We start from the raw sequence: 26695 nt of genomic DNA on the forward strand, positions 1-26695 counted from the left end.
GCAACACCTTAAGCCTGAAGCAAATGGCTACATTTTACAGCAAAGCTAGGTCGTCATTGACAGTAGCCTCACCGCAGGCCACTTACACAGCAGTGTCACCTTTTGCAATCATTGGTTCCTTCAAGGTATCGGGGTTTCCAAGTGTGGCAATCTCTCCTCAGAGCTCTCTTGAGCTCATCAGAGTCTGGTGGTCTCCTCTGAGCTCAGGGAAGGAGAGAGGCCCCATTGCCCACAAAAGCGTCACAGGACAGATGACAGACTGGATCCATCTCCTCCTTGGAGCTGCTGGAGGAGCTTACCTGTGGGAGTCCTGGTTCTGGGGCATAATTGGCCCTGAGTTAGCTCCTTTTTTCACCTGCAGTATAGATTTTACATGACCATTTACAGTCTACAGAATTTACTCTGTCAGTCAATTACAAAACATTTCCATTATGAAAATCAATTGAGGCCTTTTTTGGTATATTTTTATTTATTTTCAAGAATAATAATGGGATATAGAGCAGAGGTAGGCAAACTAAGGATCTGGCCCTATCGCCTTCTAAATCCAGCCCGCAGACAGTCCGGGAATCAGCATGTTTTTACATGAGTAGAATGTGTCCTTTTATTTAAAATGCATATCTGGGTTATTTGTGGGGCATAGGAAATCATTCATTCCCCTCTTCCTGCCAAAAAATATAATCCAGCCCACCACATGGTCTGAGGGACGGTGGACTGGCCCATGGCTGAAAAAGGTTGCTGTCCCCTGGTATAGAGCAAAAAAAATGACTTTGACAGTACAGATATTTGTCATTTTAAATTCAGTAACAGTTATATTTCAGACCTTTTAATAATGAATAATTTACAGCAAAAAGGGGGTAGGTGACAGCTGTGGGGAATACTCTACATCTTTTGAATGTCTTAAAGTTTTGTTGGCCTAACTAATAAAGTTTTACTTTGCAACTCATTTTTTTCTGTTCCTTCTCTGTCACTGTATTCTGGTGTTTAACAGACTAGTTACTAAATTAAAACTTCAAAGAAACTTTGCTTTCTTTTTCAAATAACACCTCTTATTCCTAACACCTAGTCATCCAGAAAGTCACCTAGAAAATCACATATTTTACACTTGTTCTGACTCCTCACCGCTGGGGAAATTCTCACAAACAACCCAGCCCACAATTTGGGAAGTGTTTTCCCCTGTTCTTCTATGTTAATAATATATAGCCAGCCTTTTGATATGTGAACTGCTTCTAGGTCTGTGAATTAAATGGAAAAACTACTTTAAAAAAAAAAGTAAAATGCTTCAACTCCATTAGCTTTATAAAGATCAGACACAATTCAAAACATCAGGGGCCTTGTCTACCTCTCTTAGCCCCTAAAACCCGCCTGTTTTATAAAGAGAAGGGAAAACATTAAGGTTAAAAATGAAACTGGTCTGAACTTAAAAGACCATTTTTTTTACTCTCATTCTCCTTTCAGCTGTGTCACACTGTTTATTATCACTGTCATCAAAGGGGGTGTGTATATAAGAACCTGAAAAACCAAACAGACCTGTCTTTAGAGTGTTCCATATATCACAGAACCACAGGTGGCCTTCCTTCCAGTGTACAACTCGCAGAGCCGGAAAGCCTCTTGGCTTTGGAGACCTGCTTTTGGATCTAACAATTCCTTGAGAAGAGAATAAGCACTCCCAGCAGCACGTAAGCTCTGTTTATTTATTTAGCTGAAGGGTCTTAAAGGAGGTTCCTGCGCAGTGTGGTGTTAGCAGTGCAAATCAACTGAGCGGTGCAAATCACCTGTCACCGGTGTTTTCTGCCCTAACTGCCACCCTTTCCAGGCTGGCAACATTAATCTGTTCAAGCTGAACTGCCATCTGATGCACTTTGTGCTCTTGTCATACAGCAAACACAACACAGGAGCACTTCTATTATGGCACCCGGTCTAATTGTGTTGAAGATCATTCAAAGAACATTAAGACTGCAATTCTGTGCATACTTTCTTGTGAATGGGAGCAGGTTCCATTGAAAACAGTAAGACTTCCTTTTAAGAAAAGATGGCAAGGGCAAGGCTATAAATATTCATTAAAGAACTTTCCGCTCTTGCCACTGGTCTCCAGGAATGAATTTTGTTGTACATGAGGGAACACAGCACTGGGTAATGTTGAAATCTTCATCGTTCTAATGAATGGTGCCAAGGCCTGGTGTATAAAAATAATTAATCCTGCAAATCAGATTACAAACAAATACACGCAAATGTGTGTTTTTATCTAGGATCGACACCATAAACCAATTTATCAATTTAGTGGGTGTGGAAGGCATTGCTGAGATCTTCTGTAAATAAATGTTATCTTTTGTACTGCTGAGACCTCTGGTGGTGGTTGCTGGTAAGAAAGCTATCCTTAAGATACGTGGTTTCAAGAGAAACACGCAAAGCTTAATCTAAAAACGGCAATGCTTGAATTTTCTAGGAGATGTATGTGGGTCTGAACAATAACAGTAATATAACTTTGAATATGTGTTTCCAACCACAATACACTTTGACCATTTGCCAGTGGAAGCAAAGAAAGAACCAGAGTCCTGATAATCCACCAGATGCTGAGGTGTCTGTAGTAAAAGATGATTCCAGAAGAAATTTTATTCACTAGTATAATGGTATATTATTTTGGTAATGATCCAGTCAATCTTTTTCACATTTTTGTTGGTATCCGTCTGCCCCAGGAGACAATGGAGTATGTCTCTGGGGGTGAAGTCAAACCATGGGAGAATCACAGTGTCTTCTGTGGCTGCAGAGACTGGTAACTTGTTTTTGCCTGTGTTAGCAACACCAAAATGACCTCTCCCATCCTCAGTCCTGGGCAGTGAGTTTGGGATGCTCAGACAATGATCCCATCTCAGCCTCACTGATATGATCCAAAGCAGAGCATTAAATTTGGCACCAACTTGACTGCAAGAGTTTTCGGAAGGTGGCATAGAGTATGCCATCCAACCATCTTAGAAACTCCACTCCAAATTTATGTAGTGTTTACTCCTTAGCCTTTTCTTCTCCCAAAGATGCCCCACGTTTAAATCCCTCTGGATTCAATGGGAAAGATTTAAAGCACGCGCTTAATTCTCTTTTTGAAACCAACAGTGCTCAAAACTTTGGATGGATATTGGCCAGCTTTTTCATAATAAAATATCTGGAATATACAGAATATATGGAATATTGGTGATCATGTGATAAAGGAGACTTCATTAGTCTTGCAAAATTCTGCTTATTAGAAACTAAAATGGTTTCAGAAGCCTCATTTTGATTTTATTTCTGAGTATTCCTTCAATTAACAGATATAATGCTGAAGTACATTGTTGGCAAAATTGTAAAATATATAAAATTAATTCTTCCTTCCTTTTTAGTCCTGTACATGCATACTTCAAACTGTCTAATTGTTTGTTGAGGTCCATGGAACTGTTTTTGAAGTGGTGCATTTAGATTCATATCGCAAATCTGATCTAAAAAGTAATTGCCAGGAAACCATACGATTCCTGATTCTGCAATTATAACAATCACCTTGTTGTATTATATTCCTTTTATTCCAAAAACTATATTGTTGTCGCAGACTTTTTCCAATAATTATTTTGTTAGAAATACAAATAAAGACATGGAAATAGAGCAGAAACCGTTTTTCTTAAGCTTATGATAGTCAAGTCAAGATTCCAGGCTAAATTGGTTGTGGCTCACAGTGGCAATCGTCACCTTGTTTGGCAGCCTGCTTTGGTGTGTATCTTTTTTTTTTCTGAAGTGGGGGAAGACAGATGGGGGAATGCAATTTAAGGCTAGGAACTTCCATTCAGTCCTGTTAAAATGTCATGCTGCTTCAGTTATCTTTGCTGCCTATTCTTCCAGGCTTGAAGTACAGATTACCAGTCTTGTCATTGTCATAGACATAGACCAAGAATTTGAGGAGAGAGGACTATTTAATTTGGTTTGGGTCAAATTTGCTCTATTGAAGGCTATTTTATATATCACTGTTTATTTGTAACAATAGATATTACTATTACTAACAAAGTCCTCAGCACTTACAAAAACAAATATACAGTAATTGTGTATCTGAGTTTATGCTCTCTTAACTCACTGCTTCCTTCATCCTCCAATATGAACTAACAACAGAGTGTCATTCAACATTATGTGAGCCCAAATTTCTCAGAAGTGAGCTTTGTAAACGTCATCATAATCTGAAAATTCCCCAGCCCGCTCACCCCTTTTGCCACCCACAAATATGGGAAATTTGGGGAGGCAGGTTTTGCTCAGCTCTAATTGAAACTTCGTCTAGAAGGAAGTAAACAGTTTAAAAAAGGAGTAGGCAAGTAATTTACTATTGATTTGGCAACTAGTGTTTACCACATAAGAACATCAAATGTAGGATAAAGAAGTTGTTGTTGGCACCCATCTGTCTTGAGAGACAATGGACTGCACCTCTGGGGGTGAAGTGAAACCACTGTGTTAGCAGCATCAAAGTGACCTTGCCTGGGCAGTGTATATGGAGGTCCTGGGCAGCCCAGACAACAAGACCACCCTCACGGCACCATCTTGGCTGCAGGAATTGCCGCAAGGAGGTGTACAAGGTGTCATCCTGCCATTTTAGGGACTCCTTTCTGGATCTGTGTAAGGTTTACTCCTTAGCCTTTTCACTTCCTGAAGATATCCTTCAGGGGAGTGAAGATTTAGGATCAAAGTTTTCCTTCTCCTAAAAGGGCTACCTTCCCAGGTTGATGAGCCCCATTGGCCCCTCAGTTCCCTCTACAGCATGTGCAAAAACTATCTTCTTGACCATTTGACCCACTATTGGTCTTGTCCGCTCAATCTGCTGCCTGTCTTTGCATGCAGGGAAAGTTCCTAGTTCATGGAGCGTTTGAGACCCATCGGCTACCCTCACCTGGTTTAGCCAGCCAGGGTGTTACTGCTGTCACATGCTAACAGCTTCTAGGTGCCCCAGGTGAGAGCTGAGTGCAGGGTAGGGACCAAAAGTGGACAAACTACCCCAGAAGGACCACAATGTGCCCCCCTCCAGAATAGAATAGCAATAGAAAGGTTTAATAGCAGTAATAGAAAGGTTTAAAGTCAAATGTTTAAGGTCACTTTCAGTTATAGTTCTAGCATACAATATTATTAACTTTTATAAAGGTAGATAGAGCTTAGCTTCAGTTGCTGAACTAATTGTGAGCTGCTATTTCCACCTTATAAAACACTAGCAGCCTCACACCTGGTTTTGCTTGGAAATGCTAATAATAATAAAAAGGCAAAATTTGAATCCACCAGTGAGGTTCAGCTAATCATTTCTGGCAGATTTCTTTGAATGAAGGGTGTACTAGTGAATAATGAACTAACGTCAAATGCATATATCTATGGCAACAGGAATCCTGAAACCATTCAGATTCCTTAGAACAGCAGAAAGAGCAATTGCATTCATTAAATCTGAGAATAAGGGCTGATTCAAACATTTAATCTGGGCTGCCAAAATAAAAAGTGAATTTGCCACCTCATTTTCACATGAAAATCCACTTGTATACAACTTCCATTGCAGGGAAGGAAGTTAGCATTCAGAGAAAATGTAAATTTGCAATCCCTCTTTGATGTCTTGCTTTTGTCAAACATCAGCTCTTATTTGATTAGCCACATTATAGGATAACTCAGAATTCTTCCAGTGCAATTTTCTCTTTCCTCAGAAATGATTGTAATCTGAGATGGAACAGTCAATGGGCTGGATTTGTGTCAAAAGCCATAATAAAGTTTCCTTCAAAATCTCAGTGAACAGCTTTTCTTTCTCAACGAAAGGTGTTAACTGATCTACACGGGTTGTGGTGAGACAGGGCTATAACTCATTTCTTCCCATAGCTTGAATCATACTTGCTTAACTTCAGTATATTCCTTGACAAATAGTAAGCACTGTGCACCTTGAGTGCTCTTGTCTTCTCTATGTAGCTAATTAAGATACAGGAAAATCTAGCAAGGGTGTCCTGCATATTAGTCCTGCCTCTATGCAAAAAAAGTCACTTCCTTCCTTCAGCCTATTTCACATCCCTCTTATTGTGTAAGTGAAATCAATTGAACCAAACAATTCAATATCCAGTTCTTTACCAAGGGATTTTATAACAAAATACATTTCCTTACATTTTGTACTACCTCCTTTTATCTGTTTTACCCTGACATTCACTATGGTTGACAATCTAAGAGAGATGTCAGGGATCAAACCTACCAAAGAGTTGAAATTTTCTGAGTATGAAGATGTGCCACATAATCCTAAATGTGGTGGTTATGAAGAGGTCGGGCGAAAGCTGTCACTTTTTAAGCAGTAATTAAAGATACTTTGTTTTAACAAAAAGTTTGCTTATTTATTAACTTACTCTCATTCTCAGTTTTCTTTATTTTTATTTATTAAATTTGTATGCCACCCATCACCCAAAGATCCCAGGGCAGTTCACAACATAAATCCCTGACTATGTAGAGTCGCAATATCAGCCTGATTGGGTGGAATGTCAAAGATTCTAATCCAGGAGCTGTTAAGTTGTGGGTGAACATATCAGACGACACAGCGATTCTTCAAACAGCTCTTGTTTATTCACAGGTCAGAACAGAACTGAACTGAAGGGTTCAGTCAGCCTGCTTATATAGAGCTCCACTAGAACGCAACAGTAACCATTTTCTGTAACTATCCAATCACTGAATGTCACTTTTGATCCCTTATTTGCATATGTGGACCTGAACTATCTACAGTATCCCCCTGCTGGCCCAGGGTGAGAACTTCAGTACATAACAGGAGCGTCTTTGGTCATTCACTGAGTTGATGAGGCCCATTTCAGGACCCCTTTTGGAACACCTTGCCAATAGAGATTCAGTGGGCCCCTTCTGTGCCAACTTTCAAACACCCGCTGAAAACTTTTCTATTCTGCCGGGCCTATGAAGGAAATTAAGATTACATCCTCTAGAATGGTCTACAGGTGTTTGCTCTTAATTTATTTTTGTTTTTGGCTTGTTCTTAGCTTTTTATGATGGTATTGTTTGGTTTTATGTTTTTAAATTGCTTGTTGTAAACTGCTGCAATACATTTTTCTGATAAAGCAGTATATAAATATTTTTATAGATAAATAAATTCTTTTGTTTGCCTAGGGAATGGATGAAATGGAGCAAAATGCTCTGGTTTCAAGGCAGCTGTAGCCAAAGGCAAGTTTTCATATATTATGCTTGCTTTTGACTACAAGAAATTGTTCCTTATTTTTAAAGCTCAGAGAAGTGTATATATACTTCCATGCAAACAAATGCAGCATATTGCTGGATCAGACCAAACACCCAACTTTTCTGTTTCCAAGCATTGGCCAACCAAATTGCTATGGAAAGCCTACCAACAATGGAACTTTTGTTCCATAGCAACTGGTACATAGATGCACACTGCTGCTGATATTGGAGATAAACTATCACTATCATGATTAGCAGTCATTGGTAGCCTTGTCCTCCATTTGTTGTTGTTGTTTAGTCATTTAGTCGTGTCCGACTCTTCGTGACCCCATGGACCAGAGCACGCCAGGCACTCCTGTCTTCCACTGCCTCCCGCAGTTTGGTCAAACTCATGCTGGTAGCTTCGAGAACACTATCCAACCACCTCGCCCTCTGTCATCCCCTTCTCCTTGTGCCCTCCATCTTTCCCAACATCAGGGTCTTTTCCAGGGAGTCTTCTCTTCTCATGAGGTGGCCAAAGTATTGGAGTCTCAGAATGTATCTAATTTCCTTTTAAAAGCCATCCAAGTTGCTTACTACATCTTATTACAAATTCCATTATGCAGTGTGTGAAGAAGTATTTTCTTTTGTTTGCCCTGAATCTTCCACTATTCAGATTTATGGGATGACCCCAGAGCACTGAAGTGGAAGGGAAGCTTCTCAGGATTCCATGAATTTTCACTGGCTGGTGTCCAAACACAGCTCTGACTTCATTCGTTGGCTAAAAACAAACAGACAAAATCAGCCAGGCTGGCTCATTTCACAGAAATTGCTAGAGGAGTGCCTGCACATTTTGCTTCACAACTTTCTAAGGGGGAAAGAGACTGACCTTTCTTTAAAAATGAAAGCTCAGAATCTGTACCTCCTATCTGAGGCTGCCAACGAAGGCCTTCAGTGGTGCTGCGGCACCCGCGGGTGGCAGGTTGGCAACCCCTGCATTTAAACATTGTTTATAGTTTAATGTGACATGTTATTGCAAGTCTACTAAGAATATATATCAGTTCAAGGCATGAGTGGTCAAGCTTACTTGGTAGAGGATAGGGTTAGGGAACTATGCACTGCAGAACTATTGTTGTGGTGGTTGCATGTGTAGGAATTAACCATTGAGAATAATAACGTTATATTTCAGGATGATGCTGGACTCAGTAAGCCACAATACCTTCCTGCCAAACACAATGCTATGTGAATCCCTGATGTCTTGGTCAGAACTGTTTGGAGCTCCTGAAGAAAACTACCCTCCATTTGATCACCTAACAGGTGGGTACATTGGTGCTTCGTTAACAAGCACTCAACACAGTAACTGCCAGCTACTACTTTTACTTAATAATTTGAATTGCACTGCAACCACAACAAAACATCCTCTACCCAAATAAATATGTCTTCCAGTGATGTAATATTCTGTGTCTGATCGTCTTTTCAGATACACTGCCCTTGTTCATTTATTGTGCAGAGACCTGGTTCACTGACAACTGTGTCCATTTTTTATTGCAAATAAATATTTGTTGCTTTCATTCTTTACCTTTTTTAATTGTATATGTAAGCCATTTCCGGTTCAGACCTTGAAAATAGGTTTATTTGCTTGACAGTCTGGTAGCTGAAAGGGCAGCTTACCATGTAAATCATGCAATCAAAGAGCTGAAAGGGAGATGATTATTATCTTGTTCAAGCCCGTTGCAAAGAAATACAAATCTATGCCTTAGAAATCCACAAGAGAAGCCTGACTAACCTTTTCTTGGAAACCTAGTGACCTAGTGAGTAGCTGATTCCACCATCTCTTCTGGCATCTTAGAGCAGAACTAGAGGTTCTGCCTGACTAGACGCAGAACTACTGTCAGCTCATTTCTCTTTGTTTGCTTTCCCTTGTAAAATCTTACACAACACACTACTAGCTCAATTATTATTCTTGCACAGAGAGGAAAGAACTGATGTACTTAATGTGACCTGCCCCTGTCATTGTGCTGCTCATGCCAGTTGATCAAATGTTCTGCTGCAACTTCTCAGATGGAGAAGTTCAAGGATCTCAATAGCACAGGGAGCCTCCATGAGTAGAGAAGGCTCCCCACCGTGGAAGTTACAACTGAATTTCAGAGTAGCACAACAGTGGGGGCAGAGGAGAAAGCACAGTCTCTTATCTGTCTCATGACTGAACAGAGTTTAATACGTGCTATGCATCTCCCAATTTATACTCACATCATTGGCTGCTGAGAAGGGGGAGGCACACAGCATTGTAACATCTCATGCAGTGTGTTGTACAATACGCTATAAAAAAACATGAAAGCAAAAGGGAATTGGATGAACAATGGCACCTCCATGCCATAATATCCAGGTCCATTCTTATTCCAAAAACTGAGCTGTTCCCAGAAGTATTTCCCTATGTTTTCACTAACTGTAGGTTTCTTACTTTTGTGCTAAGTTGCTCTGCTTACTGAGGAGCAAACTAAATAATACATTTGCTTCATATCTGTGCCCTAAAATTCAGGGTTGTTGTTGGGGGCTATAAAAATTGCTGGTGGGATCTGGATCAAGACCTTAGGCTGGGGAGTAGTGGAGCTAAACTCTTTACCATGTGCAATGTCCCTATGAAGTCCACATCAACAATTTGCATAGGGGAAAAGCTTCCTGTTCGCATACTTCTCTTTGTTGGTTTCTTCTTTTATACTATTTCAAGCTTAACTTCATTGTCTTCTGAATTTTAAGCCTCTTGGTGTCCTTCCTCGCTTTGTGTATCTTCATGGTTTCTCCTTTATTTTCCTTCTTGTTCTCTTAACACATCCTTTTATTTCATTAAAATGCCATTCCCTTATGCTCTCAGTGGCAGACCTTGGTTTCTAAAATTTTAGCAGCACCCTGTGTGCCAACATTCGGTGATCCTTCCATTCTAGAGCATAGTTGTGGAGCCCCTGAGGCTCCCAGTGCAACCAAACTCATGTTCCCCTAAATCTGCCTCTGGTACTCTTCTCATCTTTGTGTTCCCTCTGCTTTTTGCATGACTCCTTACATGCAGTTCTTGCCTCTTGGCTATTTCACATATATTTACTTCTCAGAAAATTATTATTTTTAAATCTCATTTCCCGTCTCATGGTTTTGATCCTTTTTTATTCCTTAATCTTCATGTTAGCTACTGAACAAAACAAAAAAAAATTCCCATTCTCATTTTAACTTCACTAAGGTTTCTTCTGTAAACTTGTTTTTCCTTTTAGCTTCTGTTTAAATTATGAGCTCTGTGTACAGCATATGTATAGTGCCACATAAACCTTAGGCCCCTTTTTACAAACATTAGGTTGTAATGCATCATTTGCAAATATGAAATGATGATGTCAGGAAACTAAGATTGACAACAGCCAATCCCTGTTGAGTTCGTCATGATAAACAAATTGGCCAGGTCAGAATTAAAGACTATGCACAAGTCCAGGAGCTGAGGATGAGAATGTGCAAGTTTCTGTTCTTGTTTGCTTCAGCAGGGCCTTGTAGACAACTGGACTGCTTTTGCAAGAGAAGAAAGAGAGTGAAGTAAGTTCACTTCCTGTTTCTTCAGAAATCCTGATTGGCTGGAAGGAGCAGCCTGATGTTCTGTTCCCATGTGCAGCTAGACCAGCCAACGCCTTCACCTAACTCTCTCACCTAGCTCCCTGTTGCTTGGGAAAGGCTGTACAGAGCCAAGCTGCCATGACTAATGAAAAGGCAATATACAGTGGTACCTTGTTTTGAGTCCGGGATCAGTTCCGGAGCCCCGGATGCTCAATGAAAGGGACACTCGACAAAGCATGGCTCTGCGCATGCACATGAGCTGTTTTGCGCTTCTGTGCATATGTGAGGCACAATTTAGTGCTTCTGCGCATGCAGCAAACCCGGAAGTAACCTGTTCCAGTATTTCCGGGTTTGCCACGGACGTTCCACGAAATGGACGCTAAACGGGCCGGACTCACAAGGTACTAGTGTATCAAGTGCAGTAGAAGTGTTCCTTATGCAAAATTGACCTGATGAATTGTTTGTGCTATATTTAGTTTCAGCTTCCTTCCAGATATCATTTTTACTGCACAGTCATGATTTTTGAGCTCATGATGCTATCAGGGCAGTCACACACAATCCCACTTTCAATACTATTTGTGCCTGAAAAACCTTTTGGCAGCTATACTGCTTTATTTCCAGTCAGTGCATATTTTGTAATTTCAGCTGCAATCCCCATACCCGCCAAGTGTCCCAGAAAAAACAGGACATCCCATTTTTTTTCTTGAGAGATCATGGTGGCCATTTTGGATGCTGCACTCTTTTGCCATGTTCACACCTTTTTTAAAAAAAACACTTTTTCAGGGACACACACACCAAGAGCAATAATGGAGTAGCATTGGGAAAGCATCGCAGAACAACTAATGTAGTAGAATTAATCCAGAAATTAGATGAAGAGCAGTCATCCATAAAAGAGGCGGGATCTTATTGCAGATATGAATTTGTTTTGTTCGGACAATATTTGTCTATACCATTGTTCTGTTGTAGGAGGATCCAGACTCTTATACTGGAGTGTTATTTATATTATTTATGCTAGTAAAAGAAAGACAATCTATGACTTGTGCACTGTGTCCTGAAGTTCCTTTCTGAAAATACTTAATAGCACCATTTTAGCTGTAGGTATAAAATTACAGTGCATAAATTTATTACTTTCACTAAATGCATTCAAAACTTGATAGTGGCTTTGAATTCCCACCAGATAATTTTTAAAATCCAATTCAGTAATGCAACAAGGTTCTTCATAAAGACCCATTCCCCAGTGGCAGAAATAGTAAATAAAACCTCAAGCAACAGCCCTCTTCTGCCATTGCTCTCATTCAGCATTTTACATTATGTTATCCTGGTATTCTACATTTTGTGTTGCATGCCCATGATTCTACACACACTCTTGAAGTCACTATTGCTATCCATTCTTGCACAACTGCACAAGTAGGTGATATAAATTCTTCCCGCAAAAGTGTTAACGTACAAAAGAATATGAAAATAAATGAGAAGACACTAGATTTAAAGTTGCCATATTTGGCAGACTGATTAAATCACTTCTACAGAGTGTTTTCTGACTTAAAAAAAAATCATCTGAGCTTTTTAGAAGTGAAAGCAATCAAAAAGACTAAACTAGACCTGCCAAGAATCATTCATGCAAGAAAGGGACATGCCTTAGCATTTTTATTACTAGCAAAGCTGATATTTATCTCCATCAAGTCAATCCATCAAGTTTTAGAAACAATCACCAAAGCATTTCAAGGTTAATACATTTCAGCATCAGAAACGCAGTTGACTTGGTCTCTTCAAGTTGTAGAGAACAGACACTGTAGAGAATATAGAGAGAAATGTATTTTATAAAGAGAGAAAAGTCCATTTCATAGCAATGAAATAGGAATCATGATTCATAACACATTTATCATAAAAAAAATCCTGTTAAAATCAATTTCCTGCTAAAGCTAGGTCCAAGTGGATTAATAAATATTGATAAGCATACATGTTGCCTGCCTTGATCAGACAATCTAATCTGATAGTTTGTCTCCAATACTGATTGGCTAGAGCTCTTTTCAGATGTTATAAAATGCCTGGATAAAGAATAATCAGTGAGTGAATAAGGGAGCTGGATTGTGAATTTCTGCATAAACTCTGTGCCTAAATTGTCATTTTTGTCTCAGTTTTGCCCTGTTCCATCCCACTGTCTTCCCATATCTATGCCCCATAATACATTGTGCAACACTGCTCATGTAGCTATTGCAGTCCCCCCAAATGTTACCAGCTTAGGAACAGAAATTCTCCTGCTGCACAAGTGTAGGGTTGCCATATTTCAAGAAGTAAAAATCCAGACACAGTTGCTCAGCTTTTGGGGGCGGTTGTTCAAAAAGTTGTTGAGCACTTCCAATGGGGAACAGACAAAGTCCTGGATATTTACATTTACCCGGGTGCCAATTTAGCCGCCACCACCAGGACATTACAAGAATTTCCCAGTTTATAAGGCAACCCTATACAAGTGTGATATACCGTTATCTGTTTATGATAATAAGACATTGCCACAGATTGTGATCCTTGCACAAAGATATTGGAACTAACCCTAACCAATATTTGTTAACACAGTGTTTCCATTTAAACTTTTGATGTCTAAAATAAACCATCCACAGTTTAAATGTACTGCTTTTTTTTCTTCATTGCACTGTGGCAGGTTCTGATTCTTCCTGGACATCTGTTTACCCCGAATACTGGACGAGAAACAACGTATGCGAGTGGCTACAATTTTGTTGTGATCAATACAAACTGGATGCCAACTGTATTTCATTTTCCCACTTTAACATCAATGGCCAACAACTGTGCGGCATGACCCAAGAGGAGTTTCTAAATGCTGCAGGCATTTGTGGTGAATACCTGTATTTCATCCTACAAAACATCAAGGCTCATGGTCAGTGTGCCAAAGATTTAATCGGACTATGATTGTTTCATTCTGACTGTGACTGATAATATTTGCACAAGGCATTGAGCTGACATCCACAGAGATTTATACGTTGCACTGAACTTTGGTCTGGGCATGTATGTAAATGCTCTCAGTGTGGGGAAAACAAGAATAAAACAAGGTGGAAAGTGAATTTTACACAAGAATAAACCTTTTTACAAATTCATATCTTGTGCTGTAGGCAGGTAGACAAGATTGGGACAGAGGAACAAGGACATGGAAATTAAAAAGGGAATATACAAGGGAAACTAGGTTTTTGATGAAGTGTAATGGAGGAGTCTGAAATGCTACAACTGTAGCACAGAAGTGTATGTACCCAAAGTCTCAATACAGACATTTATTATTAAAAACTTTTCTGGTTTTCTCTATAGGTGTCTCCTTCTTTCACGACAATGAAGATACAAAGTCATCTGAAAAAGATTGTAAGTAAACTTTTTTAAAGTGTGTGTTTTTCTAGATAAGTGAAAGCTCATAGCTAAAAGCCATAACTGCAGCTTCAATATACAGCAGTCCACAGGGACCAGAACTCGCAGGTGACCACTGGAGAGACAAACCTTGTCCCATGAAATTTAACATCTGGTGTTTGAAAGCTCAGTGCTCTTCCCAATGTTCTTTAGAATCTATGTGAATGAAACCACTGGGAATTTTGAAGCTGGGTGTGACCACTGTACTTATGACACCCAGCTCTATGTCTCATGAGCTGTGATCAAATGGATTTGGACACATAGACTGAAACTGAATCCAGGAAAGTTGGAGGTGATACTGTCCTGGAGGGTGAAATATGGCAACAATTGAAGAGCCTAGTTATTATTAATATTTATTAAATTTCTATACCACTCTTCATCCGTGGTTCACAGATGCTTTACAATAAAAAACCCCACAAAAATACATAACAAATGAAAACAATAATCCCACACACATATTGTTTAAAATACCATAGATTGATAAGCAAGTTTTGTGGTACATAGAACAACACTCTGGCAATTAAATCCTTTGTGCAGGAAAAAGGTAAAAAGGACCACTGGATGGTTAAGTCCAGTCAAAGGTGACTATGGGGTTGTGGCACTCATATCGCTTTCAGGCCAAGGGAGCTAGCGTTTGTCCACATACAGCTTTCCAGGTCATGTGGCCAGCATGACTAAACCGCTTCTGGCACAACCGCTTCGGGCTGGTGGAAGTGGCCAAGGAGTGGGCCAGGGAATACTGTGATGGAAGCCAGAGCACACGGAAATGTCATTTACCTTCCCGTCACAGCGATACCTATTTATCTACTTGCACTGGTGTGCTTTCAAACTGCTAGGTTGGCAGGAGCTGGGACAGAGCAATGGGAACTCACTCCATCATGGGGATTTGAACCTACGACCTTCTGATATGATAGGAACTTTGCCCACAATGACTGAAATTTCCAAGGTTGACTACTGTAATGTGTTTTATATGGGGCTTTTTTAAGACTAAAAAAGTATCAGTTGCTGCAAAATTGCTGCAGTCTGTCTCCTGTTAAATGTCCAGAGAAGGGAACATGTGCAGCCTTGGAGCACTTATTCCAGGTCCAACTCAAGTTGTTTGTTTATGCCTATGATAGTTTACACAGTCTGGGATCCATGGTCTCAGAGACTTAGGCCAAACTTAGATATGACATTAAAACACGTCTTTGTATTAACATACACTTTAAATGAAATTGCTCCTCCTGCAATTTCAAGAAAGAAGATCCAATGTATTTTTTTATCAGAAATGCAGCAAGGGAGGAAAGGGTTTTAAAAACCTATACTACAATGCTGCTAATACAGTATCCCTATTTGTATGGCTGATGTTTGCTTTCCTCTTCCTCTTCCTCTCCTCCTCCTCCTCCTCCATCTTATGCCCACATAAAATGCAACAACAACAAAAAAGAGCATTTATCACAATGGCTAGTTTGGTACTTGATCTTCCTGCCATCTTTGTTCATCAAATAAGTCCTGCATTAGTTTGCATATATTTGTGCTCTGTGAAATCTGACACTGGAAACAGAGCCCTTGCAGAATGGTCCTGAGGCTATGGAACAATTCTTTCTGGAACTGAGCAATGTTTGATACCCCTTTTGGTCAGGCTTTTGGGGATTTCTGCCTAGACCAATTTTTTGATTGCCTCAAGCATTTCTAGTTATTTTGTTCGGTTTTTATTTATTTTTGAAGTTTCCTCTTTTTCTTTGCTCTTTTTCTTTGTTGCAATCCACTTTGGACAGATTTTGGAAATGCTATTAAGTAAATAAATGGGACATGACCAAAGACCTGTGTAAATATAAGATCATATTTTGTGGTTCTCGGTTGTGCAAGTCTCTTAGAAACCAGACCCATAGGTTTACACTGTGCTTTTCCAAGCATTTGCAAAAAACACCAGCACTTGCAAAAAAAGGAAAATCTGCATCAACACTAAGATCGGTCTAAAGAGCAGCACAGAGGTACCAATGTCCAATAATGAACTTTGACACTGCCTACAATACTCCATAACTATGGCCTTCAGATTATACTGTAGTTAGAAGCAGTGGCGTAGCGTGGGTTGTCAGCACCCGGGGCAAGGCAAGTAATTTGCGCCCCCTAACCCGTGGATTTGCGCCCCCTAACCCGTGGATTTGCGCCCCCTAACCCGTGGATTTGCCCTAACCCTAGATGTTGCGCCCGGAGCAGCCGGCCCCCCCTGCACCCCCCACGCTACGCCACTGGGTAGAAGCACTATTTACATAGAGATACAATCAGGACACACTGTGTTTCCAAATAACCATGTTTTCAGATAATTGAAATCTGGCCACTGGTATCTTATGTACTTCTCTCTCTTTTTTGGCTGCCAGTTTAGCTAACTGTCCAGCTTCTGGTTAATAATTCATTTTGCTTTATCTTTATGTTAAAGTTGGATTTTTATGTTAAGATAAATCACAGACCCATGTTGGTTTAGTATTGCATGGAATGTTATTAGGTGAACACTTTGACCTCTTTAAGTCACATTGTCACCCGACCCTGAAATTCATCCATATTTATTTATGTCCATGCTTTTTAAAAAAATCTTTTCCAGATATTGATAAGGCATGTTTGAGGACAGGTGGCATCAAGAGCCAAGAGTTTCAAAGTCACAGCAGAACAAGTAGGTATACCTCCGCCATCTATAGCCTTTGAAACATCATAGAAAATGTCACTGTTTGCAGTATATCTCCAAATACCCTTGTAGTCTGTATGAACGGTGCTTGTTTTCATTTTAATGTTTATTCCAGTTCTCATATATAAGCAATAGTTACATACCTACTGCAATGGTCACATATCACACAGCCACCAGGTGGCACTCCTAATTCTAATCCTAATCCAAGAGACAAACACCTTTTCAGGTTGCTACTGGAGAATAAACTCAAAAAGCAGGTGTTGTAGGCCTTGAAGGCCCAAAGATAAAGAAGCAGCCGTGTCTAACTAGGCTTTTCCTGTTTTTTACTAGCAGTTTCGAGACACAACAGCTACAAAATCACTGCAGCCCAGTTGTGGGGAAAGCTCCATACATTTACTTATTCCCGTCACAAGGGAATTCTCTCATACTCTTTTTTTAAAAAAAAAAATGGCAACTCTACATTTAGTCAGGAGGAGAAAAGAAGCAGAGGAAGGGGTGGAGCAGCTGAGAAAGCACAAATCCTGAGAATAAAGAAATAAAGAGAGTCAGAGGATGGTTTGGAAGAATGCTGAACAAACAAGAATGAATAAAGACAGGATATGAATAGCATCCAAAGGATCAGTGGAAGAATTGGTTTGGAAGCTATCAGCTGTGGCGTGTGTGCAGGGTGGAACTGTGGAGCCACCCTCCTGGTGCTGGCATTGCTGCTGTTTACCTGAATGGGGCAGCAGCAAGGGTGGGGCCATCAGTGCACCTGCATGTCCCTGCCCCATCCTGGCAAGCAGCAGAGGCAGCAGTATCAGCAAAGCAGCTCCACAGCTCCACCCAACCACACCAGTTGCTACTAGTCAGTAGGAGTGGAGGCATTTGGTCATATGCATAAAATATATGAATAGCTCTAAAGTGGAAACGGTGATTATATCAGTTTTCTGTGTGCATGAATAGCATGCAAAGAAGGCTGTGCTGACTAGGGCAAATTCGCTCAGTAAGTTTCATAGTAGAGGGAGACGAGTTTCATTCTCACAAGTCTGCCACAGACATATATCCCTTTACTGCTTTTTTTAAAAAGATCTATTTATTTGAAATTGTTGAATAAGCTGTAATATGTGTGTGTGTGTGTGTGATTTTTTTTTTATTAAAAAACCCAGCTCTTATTATTTGATCTGATTTTGCAATTTAGTCTCAAATATAGCAGAGCAAAACCTGAGTTTATTATGTACGCATGCAGACTCTTCTTATTAAAATCTGAAGTGGGGCCATTGCATTTCAAGTTCGGATTTGGGGAATAGAAGAGGTTCAGCAGAAATTATCAGCATTAGCTTCCTGCAGCTGCAAACCTCCTTGAACTCAAGAGATGATGACTCAAGCACACTCATAGTTCATTCATTTCCTTAAATTGTTTGTTCTCCAGCTTCATGGGGATGGGGAGTTCAACAGTTAATTTCAATAGAAGTGTCAACACTCAAGCACAGCTGGGTATCAACCCATAAGCAATGAGAATGCCATAATAATTATATTGTACATTGTATATACTGTATGTATGTACCGTATTTATGCAAATCTAATGTGCCATCGAATCTAATGCACACCTCAATTTTCAAAAACAAAACAAAAAAGTATTTGCTGGCACCATCAAATCTAATGCACACCCTAATTTTTGTGAGGTCATTTGGCCAAAACGGTGCACATTCCATTCAAGTAAATATGATATGTATAGTGATAGATAAATGAGATGAATCAATATTAATACCAACAGTTGTGTTGCAAAAATGAGGGTACTGAGAAACGAAAATATTTAGGGGAAAATATCTAAGGGGGTCTTTGTCCATGGAGTTTTCTTAGCAGGGATACTGGAGTGGCTTGCCAATTCCTGCTCCAGGTGGATCATATTTGGTCAAAACGCTCCACTATGACCTGTCCGTCTCGGGTGGCCCTGCACAGCATAGCTCACAGCTCCTCTGAGTTATTCAAGCCCCTTTGCCATGACAAGGCAGTGATCCATGAAGGATCATGGGCTCCATGAACATTGCCGATGGTGACAGCAGTCACAAAATTAAAAGACGCCTGCTTCTTGGGAGAAAAGCAATGACAAACCTAGACAGCATCTTAAAAAGCAGAGACATCACCTTGCCGACAAAGGTCCATATAGTTAAAGCTATGGTTTTCCCAGTAGTGATGTATGGAAGTGAGAGCTGGACCATAAAGAAGGCTGATCGCCGAAGAATTGATGCTTTTGAATTATGGTGCTGGAGGAGACTCTTGAGAGTGCCATGGACTGCAAGAAGATCAAACCTATCCATTCTTAAAGAAATCAGCCCTGAGTGCTCACTGGAAGGCAGATCGTGAAGCTGAGGCTCCAATACTTTGGCCACCTCTTGAGAAGAGAAGACTCCCTGGAAAAGACCCTGATGTTGGGAAAGATTGAGGGCACAAGGAGAAGGGGACGACAGAGGATGAGATGGTTGGACAGTGTTCTCGAAGCTACCAGCATGAGTTTGACCAAACTGTGGGAGTCAGTGGAAGACAGGAGTGCCTGGCGTGCTTTGGTCCATGAGGTCACGAAGAGTTGGACATGACCGAACGACTAAACAACAACATCTAAGGGGGTAAAAATATTCAGAAATAGCCCAGTGATGATTGAGAATGCCCAGAGGCCATGGAATTCTGAATGTCCATATGTGGGGGGGACGGTTTGCAGGAGAAAATATTACAAAAACCAAGAGGAAACAAAGTGAATGTATTATCCTGAAAGTATGATTGATGGCTGGAACACTAAGCAGAAGCACTCCACATTTGTTACAGGTCCCAGTTGTCACTGCTGATATTTGAGAACCGATTGTGGCTTCTACACAGTAGTGAGGAAACAGCATTTTGCATGTGCTCAGTGGTATTATTACCATTTAGTCTTCACAAGTCCCCAGGGCGACACCTAAAGGGGTCTAGTCAAATGCTGTTTAGTACTATCTCCAGCCAAGCATGGTTATTTTTGTAATGGCCCATGTCAGTTTGCTCTGCAGATTTGCAGTGTAGTGTGCCACTCCCCTTCCCTGCATCATAGTCCTCCTACCCAAATGGAATTCTCAAAACCCTTGCTTCTGAAATGAGTTTTTACTAGTAAAAACTATGTGCTGCTTTTAATTCTTGTAGGTCTACAGAGCTCTCACTTGTGGGAATTTGTAAGAGACCTCCTCCTGTCTCCTGAGGAGAACAGTGGTATTCTGGAATGGGAAGACAGAGACCAAGGCATCTTTCGAGTTGTTAAATCAGATGCTCTAGCAAAGATGTGGGGGCAAAGAAAGAAAAACGATAGAATGACCTATGAAAAACTAAGCAGAGCACTCAGGTAAGCTATTTATTTAATCAGTATTATATAAGGGGACGCAGGTGGCGCTGTGGGTTAAAGCCTCAGCGCCTAGGACTTGCCAATCGAAAGGTCGGCGGTTCGAATCCCTGCGGCGGGGTGCGCTCCTGCTGCTCGGTCCCAGCGCCTGCCAACCTAGCAGTTCGAAAGCACCTCCGGGTGCAAGTAGATAAATAGGGACCGCTTACCAGCGGGAAGGTAAACGGCGTTTCCGTGTGCGGCTCTGGCTCGCCAGAGCAGCGATGTCACGCTGGCCACGTGACCCGGAAGTGTCTCCGGACAGCGCTGGCCCCTGGCCTCTTAAGTGAGATGGACGCACAACCCCAGAGTCTGTCAAGACTGGCCCGTACGGGCAGGGGTACCTTTACCTTTACTTTATATAAGACAGCTGATTTCACAGTTTAATTCATTCCAAAGTTTTGTTTTGTTTTATGTTGTATAATGCAAAGGTCATGAGACACAGCTTTTGATTAAAGATAGGATCATGTTGCCAAATCTGTGAGTAGAATAAATGAGGATAATGAGACATTAGTCAACAGATCATTTGCCAACCTACCTAATGAATATGCCACTTAATACTATTACCTTACCATTTCCCTTGGCAACAATCCTAAAATTTGACTCTGAACTGTTTTCTTAGGAAAACAAATGTAATGCACAGTGTTTCAAAAGGAGGGAGTTGAACTTCAAGGTGTCTGGGAAAGTGTTGAACTCTGAGCAGTTTAACTGTGCTGTATGTGTGCAAGTTCCCCTTTGCCAGAAGACTAGAGTGATCTCTCAAAAAGAATGTCTTATTGACTAGCATAGTAAAACATTTAACGTAGTACTGTATGTTAAAGCTGTTTCTAAGTCCAACTTCAATTTTGTTGTTGCAGATACTATTATAAAACTGGTATTTTGGAACGAGTGGACAGGAGGTTAGTGTACAAGTTTGGAAAGAACGCACATGGATGGCAAGAGAGCAAGCTATGAAATACCCTTTTGCTTCAGACTCACTGTCAAATATGCAACATGAAGTCACCAAGGGAAGCTCTTTGCAGGACCTCTCTAGATTCATAACTGGATTAAATAGCAACAATAGACTTTGAGGATTGTATTGGGGAATTCACTGTTCTCCATATTTTTTGGACTAGCATCATCAAATGCTTGACACTTATCAAAATAACACCCAAAAACTGCTCTGTAGACTTATACCATAGTCTGGGGCTATATATGTAGCATTGTTCCCAATGCCAAGAAGAGCAGCAGTTTGCCAGTCAGGGCTCCCCAGAGCATCTTCTAAACTGTGCAGGAATTTGTAACTCAAACTTTATGTGGTGAGATCAATGAGGCAGCAAGAAAGTAAAAAGCCTGCGGCAAATGCAGTTACACCAGAAAATGTGAAGAAGGGACACCATATTTCCAACCTATCCAAGTCAATAAGAAAGTACGATGAACTTAGCTATATATCAGATTCCCTCACTGAATCCACAGTTCTGTCACTTTAAAAAAGCCAAACCCATAGATTTCAAAAGAACACATGCTTGAAAACTAATTTCAAAATGAGCCCATATATTTATCAATTTTTATCAACTCCCCCCCCCCCATTTCTGGTGCTTCCATCACTGTATGCACTTTAGTGCAAATAGATATCACTTATTCATACTCTGTTAGTGGGCTGGTTGGTTATAGTAAGTCAAATACTATCTGACTGCATATTGTCCTACATTCGTTTTTATGGAGTGGAGTATATTGAGCATGGGGATGGCAGAATATAAATATTTTAAATAAATTAAATAAAAAAATAAAATGAGAGTCTATTTTACACACAGAGAGACAGACAGACACACTGGAATTTGTGAAAGCAAAATACTGTGGTTCTGGTCAAAGAGTAATGAAAAATAAGTTTGTGGGAACACTGCTGTAATCTAGTAGAATAGTGCTGAATCATGTTGTTGTTTAGTCATTTAGTCGTGTCCGACTCTTCGTGACCCCATAGACCAGAGCATGCCAGGCACTCCTGTCTTCCACTGCCTCCCACAGTTTGGTCAAACGCTGAATCATAATCCCTATGAAACTCAGAGGACATACGTGCATCAGTTTATACATTTTTCTGCCACTCATATTCTTATGTAACTAGCGTGTCTTTTCCACTCCTGCCTTCAGTGAGGCTTGGAAGCTTATGGCATTTCTATATCAGGCACTTAAAACTGTGATATCCCTCCTCTCCACTTCCTAAAGAGCCTAGAAGGTTTTTGGTTTTTTTAGGGCAATGAAGTTGCCCTAAATCCCTCCACAACATTTCATCATCAGTCAGTTTGTACAATTAAACAGATTTGAAACATTTAAAAATATTGCACAGCCATGCACTTAAGACTATGCAGGTGCAAGAATTCAGGCTATATAAATCCTTCTGAACATATATAACAGATTATGAATAGAGTGGTTATTTTTAAAGCAGTGTATTTGTACTATAACCTAATAGCAATTACGTATGCCTTTTAGGTTCAGGATTCTACCTCAGGTGGTGCTTGACCAGTTTAACTGTGGGTTTTTGTTCATCTTTAAAGCAGCAGGGCTTCTGCAAACTAACATAGGCCTCTCCTACCCTGTCAGTTTTAGAATTCGCTTTAATTCTTTTATCCTTTAATGATGGGCACATCCTAAGCATATTATGCGGAACTGAGTTACTCACAAGGAGCCAGCAGTGATAATAAATCCCTTTTGGCAAGTGGATATTTTATCAGGACTCAAACCCACCCAGGCCTGGGACATGAGAGCCATCCTGCTATGGCCAGAGAAAGGAACTGTGGGGATTTCATCCAGACCAATGTGGAAGACTTGTAAGAACAATAGATCAAAGCTGGTTAAAGTGTACTCCCTGATCCTTAACAGATTTTAAGTCAAGTTTGTTCACTGATCTGAGCAATTTAGGGATTTTTCTGCAGGTGCTGGTTTCCAATTGAATGTTGACCTTGTATCTTTTCTTTTGGCTCACTTCATCCCTGCCTTACCATCGGATTGTAGCTAGGACAAAATGGCATCCTTTCGATGAAGCATTTAGTTTGGTGATGTCTGCCCTCTGTGTTAATTTTTCCAACCTGTTGTCCTTTTCATGTCATAGGATTAGAAATCTGGCATGCGTCATTTATGTACTGTAATTTTGCCCAGTGTACCAAACCTTCCACCCCATCACCTTTTTAGTTATCTAAACTAAACACTGTGCATATTTTCAATGAAGTCACAGTGGTACACACCTGACAACTGCACTTTATATGGGGGGAAATGCCCAGTTTATTGCACAACACACAGCACCAAGACTGAGCCACAACATATATTATGTGAGAAACAGAAATTCTGTTTCTCAAGAATTTTTACACTTCTCCCTGGAAGCCTTGCTTTTAAAGTTACTGAACTAGATTCAATTTTGATTTCAAGAGTGGAATTTTTGTGGTGCTGGGTAAGGGGACACAGAGAATACGTCACATTTATGATTTTCCTTTTTAAAAGAAAGATCAACAGAGAAGGCTTATCAATAATATAGTTTACCACATCTCTGAGGTGCCAGTTCACAGGCCTCGCACTGCTTTTTCTATGAGCATGTGCCCTTCTAGTCACTGCCAAATTACAAGTGAATTCTGCATTATATAATAATGGGCTAAATCCTGTGCCAAAAAAGCTGCATCTTAATTCATGCGAGTTTTCCCAACACCTTGTTAGTGGGTGCTTGTGACTCTGCTTTGTAAAGCTTTGTTTTATTTATTAATATGACGGTTCCCAGCAAAGGACAATTGTGAGGCTGCACTGCCATTCACAGGATCTGGTTTTGACATGTTATTGCAAACATTCAAAAGAAAACATGTGTTGTGGCTGAGATCTAAATGATTTCTGCACACCATCAGAGAAAAGGCCCGGCGCTGTATATATAGGACTTTCAGCTATGTTTGCCATAGTTATTTGCAGGTCAAAACCCTATTCACCTAGCAGGGCATCTGTCTTATAAAATAATAATAACAACCAGCACATAATTAAACCTTCCTTTATCCCTACATTACAAGTGAGGCTTTCGAAAATAGTTTGTTCCACAGCATACTGTGGTTGTGTGAGGAGCTGCAATTCAAAGAAAATTGCATCTAAAGAAGCTCCTGCATTCTGGTCCCCAAATATTTCGTTACTTGTGGGCAGTGCTGGGGTGCTATGTTCAGGCCTGCTGGTGTTTTAAAAAGCATTCAACCATCTTGGAGTTGGCTAAAATTGCACTAGAATTTTTTCAGGTAGCACAGAATACTTTCTTGGTGAGCAACACCTTGCCACATGAGGCAAAGGCAGTTTAAGGGGGCAGAACCCAGTGTGGAATTCTACATTCCTTTCAAAGCAGCAGTAGAAGTCGCATTCCATATAAATTTATGATGTAGAATGAAGCATGGGTGTGAAGTGTGTGTGTAAGAATATTAAATCCTGTACAATAATTTTGGATTTGTGTATTTTCCAAACCACTGTAGTTTGTAAACTGTGCATAAAAAAATTAATTATAATTAATTGGATGTTATTTTACAATTCATTGTATTTATTTTTATTTATTGAATTTATATACCATCCTATACCTGGAGGCCTCACAGCGGTTCACAGAACAGAATTCATGTCAACTTTTTTCCTCAGCCCGCCCCAGATTTGGAAAGCCTGTGTCATTCCCAGTAATGTCACCTCCGATTACCTCAGCATTAACTCCATGCACCCTCCAACCTTAAAATACCGCTCCATTATCCTTCCTTTTCCCTAAATGTACCTCTGGGTGGAGCAGCAGTGGCCAAGTGGGTATTGCCTTTCTCCTTTGGACTTTCTGTTCTCCCTCTAGTGCCTGAATGCTGCAACAACAGCATCACCAGACTGTGCTGCTGACATTAGGAAACATAGTTCTCATCTAGACCAGTGCTCCCCCCCCCCCGAGGGTACTCAATGGTATGCAGTACCGGCATCCCAAGTGTGGCACTTACTGTAACAACTTCATGGTGTGTATTAGCACCTTTAAAAAGCACTGAGCATGGCTGGGACCCCCACTACGCAGATTTGGGGAAATGAAGGGGTTCTTCCGTGCTTCAAATTACAATGCAATCCAGAACATAACTTTCAGGACTGTAACCCCTGCCTCAATTCAAGTGAAGCATCATGAGCTGTCAGGGGCATTTGTATTATGAGCCTCTAAGTTAAAGACTTTGTTAATTTCAGCTAGCGTTTTATAAGAGGCTCATAAGTGCAATTCTGACCGAAGAAGGATAGTTGTCATGTAGAAGTACACCTCAGTGTCATGTGCAGAGTTATTGTCTGAAATTATCCCAGTGTACAGTCATACCTTGGGATCCTGAATGCCCTGAAACCTGGACATTTTGGCTCCTGAACACCGCAAACCCAGAAGTGATTGTTCCTGTTTGCAAACGTTCTTTTGGAACCTGAACGTCCAATGGGGCTTCCGTGGCTTCTGATTGGCTGCAGGAACTTTTTGGTTTTTGAACATCTTGAAGTTAAATGGACTTCCAGAACAGATTCTGTTCAACTTCCAAGGTACAACTGTAAATACTGTGGGATATGACATCTCAGGGGGTATAGTAAAATGCGCTTCTCTCTGATATAGTAACATTACATCATAACCAAGTGGGGACCTTTTCAGACAAACACTTCTCCAACTGCAAATTTGGGCCAGCTCAGAGGTTAACTGAGTTTGTTTGTACTGTTTTGGATATATGAAAAATCAATAAAAAATATTATGAGGTGGGGAGTTGATTGTGAACCTTCTACATGTCATGGGTCTTCTTGGCCTCACACATGCACACACACACTCCCACCACCACATGCAATAGAATTTATATGCTCAACCTAAGTTCTGCCCACATGGTCTGTCTTCCTCATTTTGTTACAGAATGATCAAACATACAATTGCTTCATACGCACATTAAATTCTACATAAATGCATGCCAGGTCACACATGATGCCTTCCGTCCAATGGCAAAGGTGAACATGTAAGCCAAGACACAGTTCTTTGCCATGTGTGCTGGGCTACAACATGGACCAATCCTAAAATAGCATAACCACATCTTTAAATTATGCTACTTTTAATATTATACTAAGCCAGCTCTATATTTGATGTGGTGACACGTAAGTGGGCCTGAGCAACAGATGCTTCCAAAGCAGTCAACCTCACTTTGTTGTGCCACTGGTTCGAATTTCTTATTCTTCAACATCAACTTTGTTGGACTGGTCATGTTGTGCAGATGCCTGATGATCGACTTCAAAAGCAACTACTCTATTCCAAACTTAAAAATGGAAAGTGTAATGCTGGTGGTCAACAAAAGAGGTTTAAAGACTGTCTCAAGGCAAATCTTAAAAAATGTAGTATAAACACTGACAACTGGGAAACACTGGCCTGCGAGTGCTCCAGTTGGCGAACAGCCTTTACCAAAGGTGTCATGGGCTTTGAAGACACTTGAACTCAGAACGAAAGGGAGAAACGTGCTAGGAGGAAAGCACGTTTGGCAAATCCA

The 26695-nt window shown here is 40.5% G+C and overlaps 1 protein-coding gene across 1 annotated transcript; it reads left to right on the forward strand.

The window, feature by feature from the left end:
• The first annotated feature begins 1543 nt into the window (after window positions 1–1543).
• Window positions 1544–21969, forward strand: ELF5 (E74 like ETS transcription factor 5). Its single transcript, XM_079952674.1, has 7 exons — window positions 1544–1676; window positions 8354–8481; window positions 13409–13642; window positions 14065–14115; window positions 16739–16807; window positions 19967–20162; window positions 21056–21969. Exons 2-7 carry the CDS (start codon window positions 8355–8357, stop codon window positions 21150–21152), a joined length of 774 nt encoding a protein of 257 aa, XP_079808800.1. The 5' UTR covers window positions 1544–1676; window position 8354; the 3' UTR covers window positions 21153–21969.
• The last annotated feature ends 4726 nt before the right edge of the window (window positions 21970–26695 follow it).

The sequence above is a fragment of the Podarcis cretensis genome (genome assembly GCF_951804945.1).
Source record: "Podarcis cretensis genome assembly, chromosome: 1".
NCBI classification, from domain to species: Eukaryota; Metazoa; Chordata; class Lepidosauria; order Squamata; family Lacertidae; genus Podarcis; species Podarcis cretensis.

What these genes read in the sequence shown, in the direction of transcription:
- ELF5 (XM_079952674.1), top strand. Translation starts at nt 8,355, where the DNA reads ATGATGCTGGACTCAGTAAGCCACAATACCTTCCTGCCAAACACAATG. An exon ending in ACAAAACATCAAGGCTCATG is followed by an intron (nt 13,643 to 14,064) that starts GTCAGTGTGCCA and finishes TTTTCTCTATAG; the next exon opens with GTGTCTCCTTCTTTCACGAC. An exon ending in AAAGTCATCTGAAAAAGATT is followed by an intron (nt 14,116 to 16,738) that starts GTAAGTAAACTT and finishes AATCTTTTCCAG; the next exon opens with ATATTGATAAGGCATGTTTG.